The sequence below is a fragment of the Coenobita brevimanus genome, chromosome 56, assembly GCF_032717465.1.
Source record: "Coenobita brevimanus isolate Jiangsu-jjx chromosome 56, ASM3271746v2, whole genome shotgun sequence".
NCBI lineage: Eukaryota > Metazoa > Arthropoda > Malacostraca > Decapoda > Coenobitidae > Coenobita > Coenobita brevimanus.
Window position 1 is genome coordinate 36,555,734 of NC_137009.1, and position 16,053 is coordinate 36,571,786.

The window sequence follows — 16,053 nt, forward strand, 5'->3', positions numbered from 1 at the left end:
CTTCTAGTGGGGCCAATGGAGTTTTCATTTTTCATTCATTCATTCATTGCCAGACGCCATGTATCCCAGACGGGGTGGCCAATGGCTTGGAGTTAATTGTTTTACAGGGAGGGGCACTAATCCTCCACCAACCCCACTTGACACGTAGGGATGCCAACAGCATCTGGTGTTCCCAGGCGGTCACCCATCCAAGTACTAACCAGACCCAACGTTGCTTAACTTCGCTGATCGGACGGGAAGCGGTGTACTCAACGTGGTATGGGGAGTTTTCAGCTTATGGAATATTTCTCACAAGTTAATAAAGTACAGTATTTGATCTCACATATTCAAAATTCCTCCCTTAAACTGAGAAAACTCTTGCAGCAGTACCAAGGATAAAATTTATAATGTTGTCAAACTGAAATTAGTTAAGCTACATATAACTGGTAAGCACTGTTAGTGAAGTTTCCTTCTTTGTTATCACTGATTACACAATACAGTATCTAATGAAGCATAGTCTTGGTTATTCTTGACTTATTTTCAGCGGTCTGTGCTCCTGTGGGGTGAAGAGACTTTCTAGCATCTTGTCCTAAGTGATTTATCTTGCTTCTAACATTCATATTCTCTCATGCGTAATTATGTATGGCTTTTTAATACTGACCTAGTTTGTATGGTGTAAGTATCCTAAACAAGAATATTAATATGCCATATGAAGAACAAAACTGGTAAGGAAGAGATGCTAGAAAGCCTTCCAAAATGATGAGAATGCAGACCATAAGCCAGTCATACCCTGCAACAGGAGAGACCTAGTGTCAATCAAATGACCTACTGCAGCTATTCTATTACCGTACATTATGTTACTATGTTCTTGTAAATACTCCCTTCACAGTAGCTTCTCCTATGTTATATAAAGTCAGCCACTGGTAGCAAAAATACAATAATAACCATTATCATTGAAATTAAAGGTGTACTTTTTTTTTTATTTAATGCATGGAAGAAGGAACTACTGGCCAGGAGCCCACAAGATTATTCTCTCCAAATAAATAAATAACAGGAAGTGAAATTCAGGATCATTTCATTTCGAGATGCCTCGACACACTGCATTTGAAAGACTGAAGATCATTGGCAGTAGGAAATATAGACAGTGGAAGACAGTCCCAGAGCTGACCTGTTGCAACCATGAAGGACTGGGAGTAACGGTTAACTCTAGCATTAGAGAGCTGGACAGAAAAGGGATGAGAGTTTGTTGCTAGGCAGGTGCTAGGCACCTGCCCTAATGGAGGGGGGGATGCAAGCAGAGAGTTCAGAAGAGCAGTGACCATTGAATTTGTGATAGGAAAGAGATAAAGATGCAGCAGTGCAGCAAAGAGACAGAAGTTAAAGGACGTCTTTGGGGGGAAGTGAGTTAATGAGGCTAAAAGCCTTTGACTCCACCTTGCTGAGAAGACCTGTATGTGGGGAGTCCCCCACGCATGAGAGTTGTACTCTGCACTGAGGTGAACGAAATTCCTGTAAAATGTCAACAGCTGTGCTTGGGTAAGGAAGGTGTGAGGTCGACTTAGCACACCTAATTTCTTTGCAGCAGATTTTGCAAGTGAGGGGGGGGCGCGGTAGCACAGTGGTAGCGCGCTGGACTTGTGATCGGGGGATTGCAAGTTCGAGCCTCGCCCGGGCTGCCGTGCCGGGAGGGGTAGCTCCCTCCTGTAACCCTAGCGGGGCTATATAGTTCAATACAGGGCTTAGCTCGGGGGAATTCCATTTCTCCCATTTTTGCAAGTGAGGTAGCATGATCTTACTGTGATAAATCCTTAAGAGAATTTAACCCCAAGTAACACATGCATATTCACTCTATTGAGGCTACCTCTTAGAGCTATGCTTGCTACTTAAATCTATAAATGCACATTTTACTTTTGACACAGTTTTGAAGTAAGTACTTGACTGATTTGCATGCCTAGGTTAGGAGAGCTTATATTAAATTAAACTGGTTAGCTAGATTAGAGGTTGGTTTAGTTAGATTAGCTTAGTTCAGCTTAGGTTAGGTTGGGGTCAGCTCAGGTTACGAATGTTGTTAAATTTCGGTAGATTATTACATTCCCTATATTTCTCTGACTGGGTTATTTATGGTTTTCAACTGCATACATCTGAGTTTGTCTGATGTACTGATGCATCAAGTAAGATCATCAGTCAACAAGCTGTCAAGGGCATCCTGATGGTTTCCTTAAATACTTCACAACAGGTAGGCTACAGCTATATCTGGCTTGTTTTATTCACTTTTTGTAGTCTAAAATCAACAGACAATTGAATGTGTTGCATATGACACTAAAATTATATTCCATACGATCATGCAAATGCAAGATGTCAGATGGAATTGGTGCAACCTGAATGCAAAATTTTATCATAAAAAACTGTGTGCCTGAAGAAACAGAATCCATGATTTTATTCAAAGTAGAGGGTAAGCAACTGCTACAGACATGCTAAAAATAAGAAAGTTACTAACTTGCAAAACAGGAGCTCTAATCTAATCTAACATACCCAGTCAAGCTACTACAAACACTCCTCCACCTCCTATGGCACAGGTGAGACTAAAAATACCTGGAACTTCTCTTCTTCAAAATCTGAGTTGAGTTGGATCCCCAAGAGTTCAGAGAGCGCTGTTCTTGACCTCCCCATTCAATGTGAACTTCAGGAACTGGGCTCAGGGAATGTGCAGATTCTCTCCCAGAGGCTGCTGTACTACTGCATGAAATAACCACAGTTTTGTCAGTAACGGCACACAGTACTCTTAAGTTAACAAAACTGAATTATGGTACTCCAGTCCAATGACCTAGAAAATCCAATTTTAACATCTCGTACAAAAGTAAATAGTCGAAAACGATTCTAGGTATATGCCAACAAAGCAGACAGTTTTAGTATCACTGAACAAAGAATAAGACACTAAATAAAACAAAACGATACGTATGCTAATTACCTTTCTCTGTTTCTCATTAGAACATCTTTAAATGTCTTCCTCAAGCCTCTTCACCTCTCCTCCTCGTTACGTATTTTAAAGTGCGATTTAAAAATGTCTGCCAGAAGACCGCATGTGATTGGCCGAACCGTCTATTGTATTCGGCGTAGATGATATCGGCTAATTTAGTAATAAGTTAGTATGATGTCATTGTTTTTAACATAAGTGTTAGATCCCTACCGCTGAATTTTATATTTCATGTAAGAGAAAGCAATGTTGCCCTAAGATAATTTTGCTTGATTTGTGCATTGGCTTAATTTAGCCGAAATGTTAATAGTGCAGAACATCCAACATGCACCTTGCTTAATCCCGACGTTGTAATCATAAACATTTTGGGACACAAGAAAATTATACACTCCCATTCCTAATAAATGAATGACAAGAAAAAAGTGATAATACCCAGTGTTTTTGTACTATTATAAAAATCCTGATATTAAGATAGCTTTCCATGACTTATTAGCGAAGACTAGGGCTGCTAATGTCAGTTATGTATCAATAAGGAAAAAAGCTCAACGACAACACGCTGACAGACTGAAAAAGTATCGATAAGGAAACGACCTGATCTGACCCGTCTTATTCTGCTGCAAATGGAGCTTGTATACCACGAAAAGGTAGAATACTGAATTATTGTGGCTTTTTCTGTTGAAGTACAGTTCTCACACAAAACTGTAAAGGTATATAATGTCTGCTGATGAAAATGGAAGGGGTGATATTGTGTTTCTGTGTAAAGGAGAGGTGTGCATAATATGGACAGCTACTATACTAGATCTTTCGATATTAGGACTATGACGCAATACTGTAGGACAAATACCGTGGTTTACAATAAGCCATAAGCAGGTATTTGTATAATTGACCATACACTATGTGGAATTTGAGTTAGGAATTAATTTTGTGACTGGGCAATGTATATTGCACATCAGAATTTAGAGATGAGCCTGAAGATATTTTTGGCAATACCAGTCAAGTAACAGCAATGAGAATATCTGTAAAATGACTGAATTTGTATCATCCAGTATAATCTCAAATTAGTTTTAGGGCCAATAGATATCAAACTTTGCTGTATAGACTGTATTTTGAAGCCTGTAAATTTTGTAATTTTTGGGGGTATGCTTCAAGAAGATTTAGAGACTATCTCTTGAATACCTATAGAAAAAAATTATCTAACTTTGGAATGATTCAGAGACTTTATCTTGGAGTACAGAAGTGCTTTTTCAACTAAGAAGAAGAGGATCTGTCAGTACACAAGGAAAATACCATTACTGTTGGCTGTATAACATAAAGGGACTAGGCATTATGATGGTGTCACATTTTTTCTTCAGTGCCAAAATGAGCAGGTTAGGTTAGGTTAGGATGAGTTTGGTTAGATGATTCATTCATTCATTCATTGCCAGACACCATGTATCCCAAACGGGGTGGCCAAGGGCTTAGATGAGATTAGGAAAATTAGATTAAATAAGGTTAGGGTTGGATAAATTTGGCTCATTTGTTACAAAAATTTATGGATATTCCATTAGGAAATATAGGACCACCTTATTTTGCAATTTTCCTCTTGTTTTTTCCATAGCTAAGTTACCTTAGCCCTTCATGGGATTCTTCAAGTATTTTTGATCACGTTGTCAAGTTTCAGTTTTTAAAAACATTCTTTTAAAAGTGGTGAAAAGCATTTTAAAATATAGTGTTTGTTTACAAACGGATGTCATCTTGTGGTGTGTGAAGACAGACGGTCTTAGAACACCATCTTTGAACGAAATTACCCTAATCAGTGCCTCTTTATTCAGACCTAACCAGAATTTTTGTAACAACCCAGTCTTATTTATTGTAACCTAACCTAACCTGTTTTATGCTAACCAAACCAATTTTATGCTAACCTAACCAAGCTTATCCCAACCTAACCTTTCCTTTATTTAATCATATTGGTATTTTCCTTGTTTATTGATGGATCTTCTTCATACTGGTACTTGAAAATGCACTTCTGCATACCTTTGCAAAGTCAATGAATCAGTTTAAAGCTTTTTTTTTTTTTTTTTTTTTTTTAGGAGGTGGTCCTATTCTCTTAAGGATTACTAATTTAGGTTAGATTAGGGTAAATTAGGTTAGGTATGGGTAGGCTAGAGTAAATGAGGTTAGGCTAAGTCAGGATAATTTGGGCTAGGTTTGAATAAGTCAGTATTGATGAAGGTAGATTAGTGCTGAAATGGCATTCTAACTTGGTGTTTTTTTGTCTTTAACACACGCAGTGGCATCTGTCTTTGGTGGTGCTGTGACTGTAATCAAGACCTCTTGTTAAATGCTGTTCACTGCTTATAAAGGAAGTTATAAGAAACATTGAAACTTGAAAATGCATTTAGATAGAATAATAACATGAAGGACTTTGTAAGGGAGAAACTGAAGAAAGCTGCAAAATACTGTACCTTACTGTAATGTGTCTCATGTCTCTTTAAAAGAAAAAAATAATAACATGAAGGACTTTGTAAGGGAAAAGACTGAAGAAAGCTGCAAAATACTGTACCGGTGGCCAAATCGGTAGAGAGGCGGCCTGTGGTCCTAAAGGACCCAGGATCGAATCCTGGCTGGGGCAGGGAACAGTTAAAGGATTTTTATTTCCTAAAAGCAGACTTTCCTGATCTACCAGATGACCCGCCGACATGTCGTAAAAATACCCCCTGTAATACCAATACACCAATCCTGTATGAGACAGCCCTAGCATGTATTCAATATGGATGGTGGGTGTTAGTGCCGAAGTGGTGACATGTGGAGGTGTAGGAGGACTACTGGGCCTTGGGATAGGTCACTGCCCCCGAGAAATAGGCCCTGAAGCCTTTCCCCAGTCGGACACGTAAAAAAAAAAAAAAAGTCTCTTTAAAAGATTACCTATTTTTCTTTAAGTTATTCAGTAAGACAGTTCCAAGAATAGGCTGGTAAGATCTTGGATACTGTAATTGAATTACAGCTGAATGACTTGGGCATTCACCACAAATGTTTGAATGGAATGTAGTGTATGTTATAGTAATTCAGTAAGATAGATGTCATAATTTGCATGGTTGAGTTCATTCATTATGGAAAACTGTACAATTAGCCTAATACTTATACCATTTTATTTTGTCCTTATAACTGATGCAGTATTAAATTATAGTTCCTCCAGTCCTATAACAGTAGCAGATATTATTATTTTAATTTCATTCAGAATTTTTGAATCACATTGGTTTTTTACTATAGATTTTGATAAGTAATCAACTCTGAATTTTTCTCTTTCATAGTCATTTCATGTACCCTACTGAAGTAATATCCTTAAAAAGTTTCCTTTCCATACTTCTGTATGTGGCACATACCCGGTACATGTTCGTCTTAGAGCTATTGTAGTTGTTGCTGATCAGCCTCCGTCTGTCTGGCCAGGCAGACCCATCTACCTGAGGTAAGCAACCGCCTCTGCCCAGCCATCCCACACAGTGAACCAATGTTCCCTTATGGTTGGCAGCACCTCACCATACTGAATCACGGGGAATAGTGGGGAGGATTAGTTCCTGGATGGACACTGCATTTACATCTCTCCACGCAGTTAACAGGGTCACCATACTAAGCTTCATTTCACCTCATAATTTGGTTGTATGGTTACCACTCAACATATACAGTTATGGTTTCCTGGGTCATAGGAAACCATTAGGCTTTTCACTCAGCGTAGAGCCACCAGAAGTGGAAAGAACAGTAATAAAAAGTAACAGGAATGAAAAGGAAAAACCAGGAAGAGAGGTCAGACACTGAGATAGAATGAGAAAGGGGAAGGAAGAAATAGGCAGCACTACATCAAGTGATTGGATGACGGTCACCTTCACATTAGAGTTATATGTGGTACTAGCTGGGGTACCCAGCATTGCCTGGGTCAAAAAGACAAACACTCTAATCCTAATTGTTCTGGTTCATTCTTTCTACTCCAGAAGGACCATGTACCTCTTAATGCTTTTAAAGAGGGATTATAAGAGGTCCAGGAACTTTCTATTTCAGTTTTCACAGACTAGCGCACAGTATTTGTGTGCACTTGTTTACCATTACCGGTGACCTCAAATGTCCTTTGAGGTCAACTTCACATAGCCTGTGTCAAAACTGAAGGTCATGTGAGTCTCCATGCTAAAAATTGGGCTGCTGGATCCAGTCGTTTGAGTGTGTATTACCAGTGACCTCCAATGACCCTGGAGGCCAACCTCACATAGCCCATGTCTGAACTGGAGGTCATGTGAGTCTCCATGCCAAAAATTGGGCTGCTGGGTCGTCATTTAAGTATGTACTACCAGTGACCTCAAATGACCTCAGAGGTCAGCCTCACATAGCCTATGTCTGAACTGGAGGTCAAGTGAGTCTCAGTGCCAAAAATTTGGCTGCAGGGATACCCAACATTGCCTGGGCCAAAGAGGCAAACACTCTGCTGGTGACCTCAAATGACCCAGATCTGAATTTTGACCCCTCAAAAACCATTCCTGGGTCACCCTGATTCAGAATATAATTGGGTCTGGGGCTCTCTGGCCCTTGATTTGGGCGTAATTGAAGGACAAACGAACAAACAAACAACGAGGTATAAATACCTGTATAGATATATTCTTTGGATGTAGATGAATAGTTCCAACCCATGTAAAGACATTCTGGTAAGTAGATTTGGGAGTAGTAATATACAGGTAATTACCTGGTAGATTAAAAGAACCAAATTTTTCCCCAATTTTTTCCAAAGATTATTTCAAACCAAAGGAAAAGAAGCTAAATCTAGACTGATTTGCACCTTGAAGTATGCACCTTTTCTGTACTATATTAACTAAAAATTAGAAAGATACCTAATTCCCTAACTGTACCAAAGAGTGAGAGAGATAGAATGGCATAATTGTGGTTTTTGCAGCCTTGCTTTTGTGTGTGTGTGTGTGTGTGTGTGTGTGTCTGACTGACTGGGCATAGCCTTGTTTGTCCTGCTGCTGTAACAAATCATGTCACGAGAGGAAAATGGATGTAATATTTGAAACTTAGCCATGTGTATTGAAAGGGTTAAACTTATAAATGGTACTATGTTCATTTTTTGTTTATAAAGGCACCAAAGGCTCACGACATGCTGCATGCGTCATCCTTGGTCACCTAATGGCAGCTATCCATCCCACTTGATCATTAGCAGCCTCTTTATTCAGTCCATTATCCTGGAGGTCACACTCAGTGACCTTGTCATGTTTTATTTGGTCTGTCTCTCACAGCATTATCCTCAATGTTCATACCTCTCACCCTTGGCACCCTATTGTCATCCTCCCCCCTCTCCACATGCCCAAACCACCAGTCTCCCTTCTAATAACAACATTTATACATTCAAGTCCCATCTGTTCCCTCAGCTCATCAGTTGCAGTACTAACCCCCACAGCCATCTGATCATTATCATCTCTGCATGTTTGAGCCAACAGATATCCTCTCCTTTTCTGCTCAGGCCTCATTACCATACCATACAGCATTACACTCCTAACACATGCTGAATTCAAGGACCCATTAGCATGGGGGGAGACTCCTGTCATTATCAGGAGACAATTCTATGAACTTTTTCCCTCCATTCCTCACCCTTACCACTGAGCTAGCTCCAGCTCCACCTCTAGCACATATCAGGTCCCCCAGATAACAAAACTCCTTTGCACACACTCAAGAGACACTCCAGCAAAGTCAGTCCTTCCTGTCCATCTCCTTCTGCAAGCAGTCCCTTACACACCACACACACAAAATGCACATATCACAACCCACTTCTAATACCACCATGTCTTATATGCACCCACTTGTCACAAACACTGTACAAGATGGAGTTATTTCCCACACTCTTGTGTCAAACTGTGCATGGCCATGCTCCCTCTGCTTTGATAGTACCACCACCAGTCCCAGATTTCATCACCTTTTTAAATATTTGCTCATGTCACCCAAGCATTTTACTCTATTCAGCTTAGACAGTGTTTAGTGAAAGTGTTTTTGAAGATTGTTCAAACCTCTTCACTATAAGCATCTGTCTTCCTCAAAATTAAATTGTTTTGAGGTAGCAAGAACAAAATAAAAGATGCCTTCACGGTGAAAGATTTAATCTTAGTTTTTAAAGAAGTGAACTGTCTTCCTGCAAATATAATTCTTGTTAGAAACTGGGTTTGTGTTCTGTAATACTGCAGCAGTTTCTATGCAACTGTTACTATAAGTTAAGGAGACCTATCAGATCAGCTGTATAGGTAGGGCTAGGAGTCCTTCTGGGTGTCTTAAACCTTTACATCGTACTGTGGACTTCATAACAAACAAGAATGTTAAATAAAGGAAACTTATAATAAGAAATTACTGTTGTTGTTTTTTTTTTAACCACATTTAATATCTGTGTTATCCCTGTCAGCAAGATGGGCTGTTATGTGGACAGCACTGCCTCAATAACCTGCTACAGGGACAGTACTTCAGTGCAGTGGACCTGGCAGATATAGCACAACAGATGGACCAGGCAGAGCAGCGGCACATGGCAGAGCAGGGTGTACACACTGAAGAGTTTCGTCGCTTTATGGAGGTAAAGAACACAAATCACCACCAAACTGAATAAACTTATGTGGCTGTAGCAAGGATAAAAAAATGTCACTGTGTTCAAGGGTTTAATGAAGAGTTCTTGACTAATCTGAAGAAAGTAATCTGGAAGTGGCAAAAATAGAACAAAACATGACATCACACTCTAGGAGTTAATGGAAATTGCTTTTAACTCTTTTGTAGTGATGGGTCCCCATTAGCAGAATAAACTCATCTGATGGTTTAAGGAATGAGAAAAGACTCCATCACACTAAAGGTGTTATCTCAGTTGTTTTTAATCCCATCACTTTCAGGGGTCTACATTGCTGGAAGAAAAAAATTGCAGCAGAGTAGTAGTAGTTGCATCCCCAGGTTTATGTCAGTGTGCTCATCCCTCTCTTGGGGGATAAGGAGGGAGGGGGAAGGAGTTCATTTAGATTGTTTTGAACCCTTCCATTATGGGGGGTGTCTCAACACTCTAAGTAGCCATATGTTGGTAGGAGGAATGAAAATGGTATTACACAGAAGTTTTCAATGGATACTGTCACTATCCCCCCCATAGTGTGGAATATTTTAAGCTGAATAAAATCATCTAGCCATAGCAAGAAGAAAATAAGATGTTATTGCACTAGAGGGTCAGAGTTGATTATTGCTAACCTTTTAACTGTTTGGGATTTCTTCTGAGCTAGATAAATGTGTCTGATGGTAACAGGAGTAATATTTACCGGAAGTTGAAAAGGTGTCTTGGCGCTGAAGGAGTTGTTTTTCATTGTGATAACAGTTTATAGTGTGTTTTTACTACCTCCAGACAGTCATATTGAACTTTGGAATGGCTTGTCAAATTGAAGTGGTTGCCAAAGATTGCTTTATTTATTTATTTTTTTTTAACATGCTGTGTCCCCTTTCTTGGTAAAGGCTAAGGCATTGTCCTTGAGTAGAGGACTTTTGGTTTTGAAGTGTGTAGCACTTTATGATCAGATGCCCTTCCTGATGTCTACCAATGACCTTTGAGTGGACTCAAACCTCCAACGCTTTGGTCAGAGCTCTCTAACCCACTGAGCCACGGCTGCTACAGCCAGCTTGGTGACAGGAGAACACTACCTCTCCCGGCAGGGCAGCTTACCCGGGCACCGCGCAATCTCACGACTCTTCAGTCTCGAGTCAGGCACATTACCACTGAGCTGCCATGCCCTCCGTGAAGGCTGCAGGGTTTATGTGAGAAAAAGGGTCGTGATGGTAATGATGGTGATGATTACAGTATAATGCAGCTGCCATTGCTGATGATGACAGTGTGATAGTTGATTATGATAGATGATGATGACTAATGCCTGAATAATCTCCCCATCCAGCAACCATCAGTGAACATGGACGACAGTGGTATGTTCAGCGTTCAGGTGTTGACATCAGCACTTCGTGTGTGGGACCTCACCCTCGTACCCTATGCCTCAACTTGCCCCCTTGCCCAAGAAGCACGCCACAACCCCACGTCAGTGTTTAGCAGGGTTTTGTATCTTTGCCGTATTCCTTTTAGATATTTATATTTTTATTATTTCTTGGTATGCTTTGCCAAAACCTAACCTCTTGGCACAGATGCACACCACAACCCTACATTACAGTGTGTTAGTCTGCAACTTTTGTCTTTTATAAGTGTGATAGTGTAGTATATTTTATGTTTGTTTGAATCTTTGCCTTATAGATAGAGTGTAATGTTGTGTATGTTTTTATTACCTCATAATCATTGCCATATAAGTGTGGAGTAGTGTAACTATGTTGGAATTTGTTGCTTTTGAGTATAGGTGTAATGCATAGTAAGTTTATGGGAATCTCTTTACTCTGCATGTATCATATTGCAAAGTAGGTGTAATGATGTGTCTGTGAAGTGATTTGGAGGAAATATGGATAAATGAAAGGCTTAATGAAGACAAAGTAGAAAAAATGAGTTAATGGGGGAGAAGGGCAAACCAAGAATGAGGTGGAGGGATAGAGTGAAGGGTTATGTGAATGAAGGTTATGTGAGTTGAAGGGAGAGCACCCTGATGATGGAGGTCAGGGCGACATGGAGGTAGTTTGTTTGTGGACATTCTTTCTGGGATTAAGGCATCTGTATGCATTATAGATAGATAAATAGAAGAAAGAGTAATTATCCTTTCCTTCTACCCCCCTTAGGAGTCAGCGGGCATACATCTGTAACTTCAAGGACCACTGGTTGACAGTGCGGAAGTTGGGAAATCAGTGGTTCAATCTTAACAGTCTCCTTTCCTGCCCTGAGCTTATCTCAAACACCTACCTCTCACTCTTCCTCACACAGCTCCAGCATGAGGGTAAGGGGGGATGTGAGGGATCATTTTAGTGTTTGTTGTTATCATCATCATTGTCATCACCAGTTTCATCATCATCATAATCACCACTTCCCACACATAGTTACTTTTGCACTTTTCCATACACAAAGTAGTTACAGGTAACATTCATATTATAGTTACTCTGTTGCCTATAAAGCCTGTTTGTCAATTTTCCTGCAGCTTACAGTACCAAGTGTAGCTGTGGAAGAAATTGTGCTGTTTTGGACTAAACTGATCTGTGACTAATAATAACTGTATGTAGTTCCAGTAGACTGTCAGGTTACTTGTGCTAATGTGTCAGTTTCTTCACATTTACAGTACCATTTATGTGGGAAAAGTGTTGCTATTTTGAATTTTAAACTCATCTCTAAGGACCATCACCAGTATTGAGAACCATCCATATATCCATTATTTTACCAGGTTACTTACTTTAATTAGGCAGTTCCCACAGTTCAGTATGCTTCCAGTTTTATGGAAGAAATTTTTGACCTTTTAGAATTTATAACCAAAATCCAACTTATCATGATGGTTGTCTGTAGTTCCAGTATTTTTCTAGGCTCTTCAATCTTCCTGTAGTTGCAGAATTCCAATATTTCTCCAGGTTACTTGATGCTTTCCTAGTTCCAATATTTTTGCAAGCTACTTGATGTTTCTGTAGTTCCAGTATATTTTCAGATTACTCAGTGTTTTTGTAGTTCCAGTATTTTTCCAGGTTACTTAATTTCTGTAGTTCCATTATTTTTCCAGACTACTTGATGTTTTGTGGTTCCAATATTTTTCCAGGCTACTCGGTCTTTCTTTAGTTCTGATATTTTTCCAGGCTACTCAATCTTTGTGGTGGACGGAAACCTACCTCCATCAGAAGCAGATGACACTCTCCGCACCCGCCCCATCACACAGGCCACCAAACCCAGGCTGCTTTCAGAGGTAATCCCATCTCCCTCTCTTTTCATCCTTCCCCTCTTTCCCATCTCCTCTCCTTGCTTTCTTCCCCTCTTTCCCATTCCCTCCCCTTTCTTCCTTCCCCTCTTTTCCATCCCATCTCCTTTCTTCCTTCACCTCTTTCCCATTCCTTTCCTCTTTTTTCCATCTTCCTCATGCCTCTTCCCTCCCCTCTCTCCCTCCCTTTCTCCTGCATTTCCCTCGTCCTTCTTACCCCCCTTTTCCCCTTATTCCCACCCCTCCCCCCTTCTTTTCTTCTAATCTTCCTCACCCCTACCCCTTCCCTTTTCTCCTACATCAGCCTCATCCATCTTCCCTTCCCTTTCCTTCCTTTCATCTTCCCCACCCCTCTTCCCTTCACCACCCCCATTTCTCCAACATATTCTTCATCCATCTTCCTTCCTCATCTCCCCTTTTCTTCTATATCCACCTAAGCCTCTTTTCCTCCCAAATATCCCTCACCCATCTTCCCTCAGTCTCTCTCTCCTCTTCTTGTACATCCCTCTCACCCCTCTTCTCTCCCCCATCTTCTACATTTCACTCGTTCCTTTTCCTTTCACTCTCCCACTCATTTTCTATTACATCCCCCTCACCCTTCTTCCCTCCCTTTTCCTCCTGCATTTCCCTCACCTTTCTGCTTTCCTCCCTTTTTCTCCTGTATCTCCCTAACCCATCTTCTTTCCCTTCCCCCCCCTTTTTCATCCACATCTCTCCCACCCCACTTCCCTTCCACATTAATTGGCATTATTTCTGTGATTTACTGTGATGGATGCTGATGATGCAGTATTACTTGCAAATACCAGATAAGAGCTTAGTAGACTAGTGCAGAGTTTTGTAGATGTCTGTGAGCGTCGTGCCTTGAGAGTAAATGTAGAAAAGAGTAAAGTGATGGTTATTGAGAGAGATGGTTACTGCCAATGCGATGTTACAGTGAATGGAGAGAGACTGGAATTGGTGAAAGCGTTCAAATACCTGGGTACAGGGATAGAAAGGAGTGGAAAATGTGCAAAAGAAGTTGAAAGTAGAGTGACAGAAGGAAGAAAAGTAGCTGGTGCTATGAAGGCCTTGATGAGAAACAGGCTTGAATGTTGCAGCTGCGGAAGGCTTATGTGAAAGAATGTTAGTGCCAACATTAACATATGGATGTGAGACTATGGTGTGGCATGAAAATGAAAAGTCAAGAGTAAGAGCAGTGGAGATGGGACTGCCAAGGAATGTATGTGGAATACAGAGAGTGGATAGGATACGGAATAATGTGATTCGTGAAAGATGTGGAGTGCAGAAGTCTGTGGACACCTGAAGCGAAGAGAGTGTACTGAGATGGTTTGGTCATGTGGAGAGAATGGATGATAATAGAGTGGTGAAAAAGGTATATCTGAGCAAATTTGAAGGAGGGAGGAGGCAAGGTAGGCCAAGGAGAAGGTAGATGGATATTGAGGATTAGTGTGTGAGGAAGAGGTATGGAAGTTGGTGAGGCTAAGGGACTGACAGGAGGCCGAGCTGGACGGATGAATACTGTGTGGAGCAGTGCACGGCCAGGGATTCGGCACCCCTCTTTAATGTGACAGCGTTTGTATTGACTCTATCAGATAGGTGTATGTGAAGTTCCAGAACGTGATGAAATATTTTTGGCATATCTGATGGAGCCAGGATTTTGAGGACTTGAAAGATGAGTGAATGGAAGCTCGGCCCATTGAACTGGGCAAACTTGGGCTGTCTGGACATTGCTACTGCTCACCCTTCCCTAGGGTGGGAAAGGAGGTCTGGATGTTGATGATGATAATTTGCTGTGGTTTTAACAACAAGAAATACTAGAAGAAAAAGTTACATAATGAGAGCTTCCTATGTAAAAGACCTCCTCAAACTAAACAGTCTGTAATGCATTTGTTCTAATCTAACAAGGATGCCTAACCAGTTTTAGCTCAGTTGATGGTCGAGTGTAGTCAGGTTGGAGGGTTGAATTGACTAACCAAGGAGACTGATTTTTATCTCACAATACAAACTTATTGAATTTCCTGAAATGACAATGTATCATTCAAGTCAGGTGAACAGTTATCCTCATCAGCATCATCATCAGCATCATCATGATCATGATCATCATCATCATTATTTACCGTCCAGATCTCTTTTCTCACTTCCAGATGGGGCGAGGTAGGTGGGAGAGAGAGAGAGAATCTTTCCAGTTACAGTAATTGGACCGCACTTATTTACTCACTGTTCAGTCCCATGGAATCCAGACCCCTAGACCCCACAGGCATTTGAATACTGACTCCACCTTATGGACATAAATATCCACACTTGCAGTATCTACTGTATATTATCCATCAGCTAGAATCCATCCAGTGACAGTCACATCCCTGTGAAAAAATAGGTGTAAACAAACCCATAACAATTCCGCTGGTGTCCAACAGATGGCTGAAGAGAATAGAGAGGACCAGGAACTCAAAGCCGCCCTGTCTGCTAGCCTGGCCCGTGCTGGGGCATCGGGAGGAGCAAGAGGGGCAGAGGGAGGGGACTTCGGTGACCTGCAGACTGCAATACGTAAGTCTCTGCAGGCCTCAGTTAATGCAGAGGGAGAGGATTATGACGACCTGCAAACGGCAATACAAATGTCACTACAGAATAAATCTCCTTCTCCAGCCACTGAAGGTTAGTACAGCAATTCAGTCATCATTCCAAGGACCATGTTTTCAATGCATGATAGACAGTTTTCAGTTAATTAATATTGAGTTAATGACAAAAAGAATGAAAAAAAATGCTTTTAATGACAAAAAAGAATGTAAAAAAAGAAAAATGCTTACAATGATAAAGGGAGTGTCAAAAAAATATTTTGTATGATGCAAAAAGACTGAAAAAAAGAAAGATTGCCTATAATGACAAAAACAGTGTCCAAAATGATTGCTTATAATAATAATAATAAAAAAAAATGATAGCATAAAACAAAGGCTCAGTATACTGCTTATCCCCAGACTCTGATTTGGAGCGTGCATTGCGTCTGAGCCTGCTGGCGGGGCAAAGTGGGGCAGAGCAGCGTGGGGCAGAGCAGCGTGGGGCCTGGGTGGGGTCAGGGTGTAACCAACCCCCCACGTCACCTACAGAGGAGGAGAACCTTGAGGCTGCCATTAAGCTCAGCCTTGCACAAGAAGCTCAAGGTACCTTATTTTTTTATTTTTTATTTTTTAATCTGTATTGTTTACTATGATGTCCTTTAAACAGTCATTAGTGTCAGGCTTACCCAAGATGCACAAAGTAGTA

The 16,053-nt window shown here is 40.7% G+C and overlaps 1 protein-coding gene and 1 pseudogene across 1 annotated transcript; one reads left to right on the forward strand and one right to left on the reverse strand.

Annotated features, from left to right (window-relative positions):
* Nucleotides 1-151: 151 nt before the first annotated feature.
* Nucleotides 152-271, reverse strand: LOC145401866 (5S ribosomal RNA; annotated as a pseudogene).
* A 3,302-nt stretch (nt 272-3,573) lies between these two features.
* LOC145401706 (ataxin-3-like) lies at nt 3,574-15,847 on the forward strand (the record flags this gene model as incomplete). Its single annotated transcript, XM_080273887.1, has 8 exons — nt 3,574-3,597; nt 9,360-9,524; nt 10,867-11,003; nt 11,684-11,838; nt 12,677-12,783; nt 14,725-14,745; nt 15,222-15,447; nt 15,768-15,847. Coding segments are annotated over exons 1-8 (915 nt in total), but the record flags the coding sequence as incomplete, so codon positions are not given.
* Between the last annotated feature and the right edge of the window lie 206 nt (nt 15,848-16,053).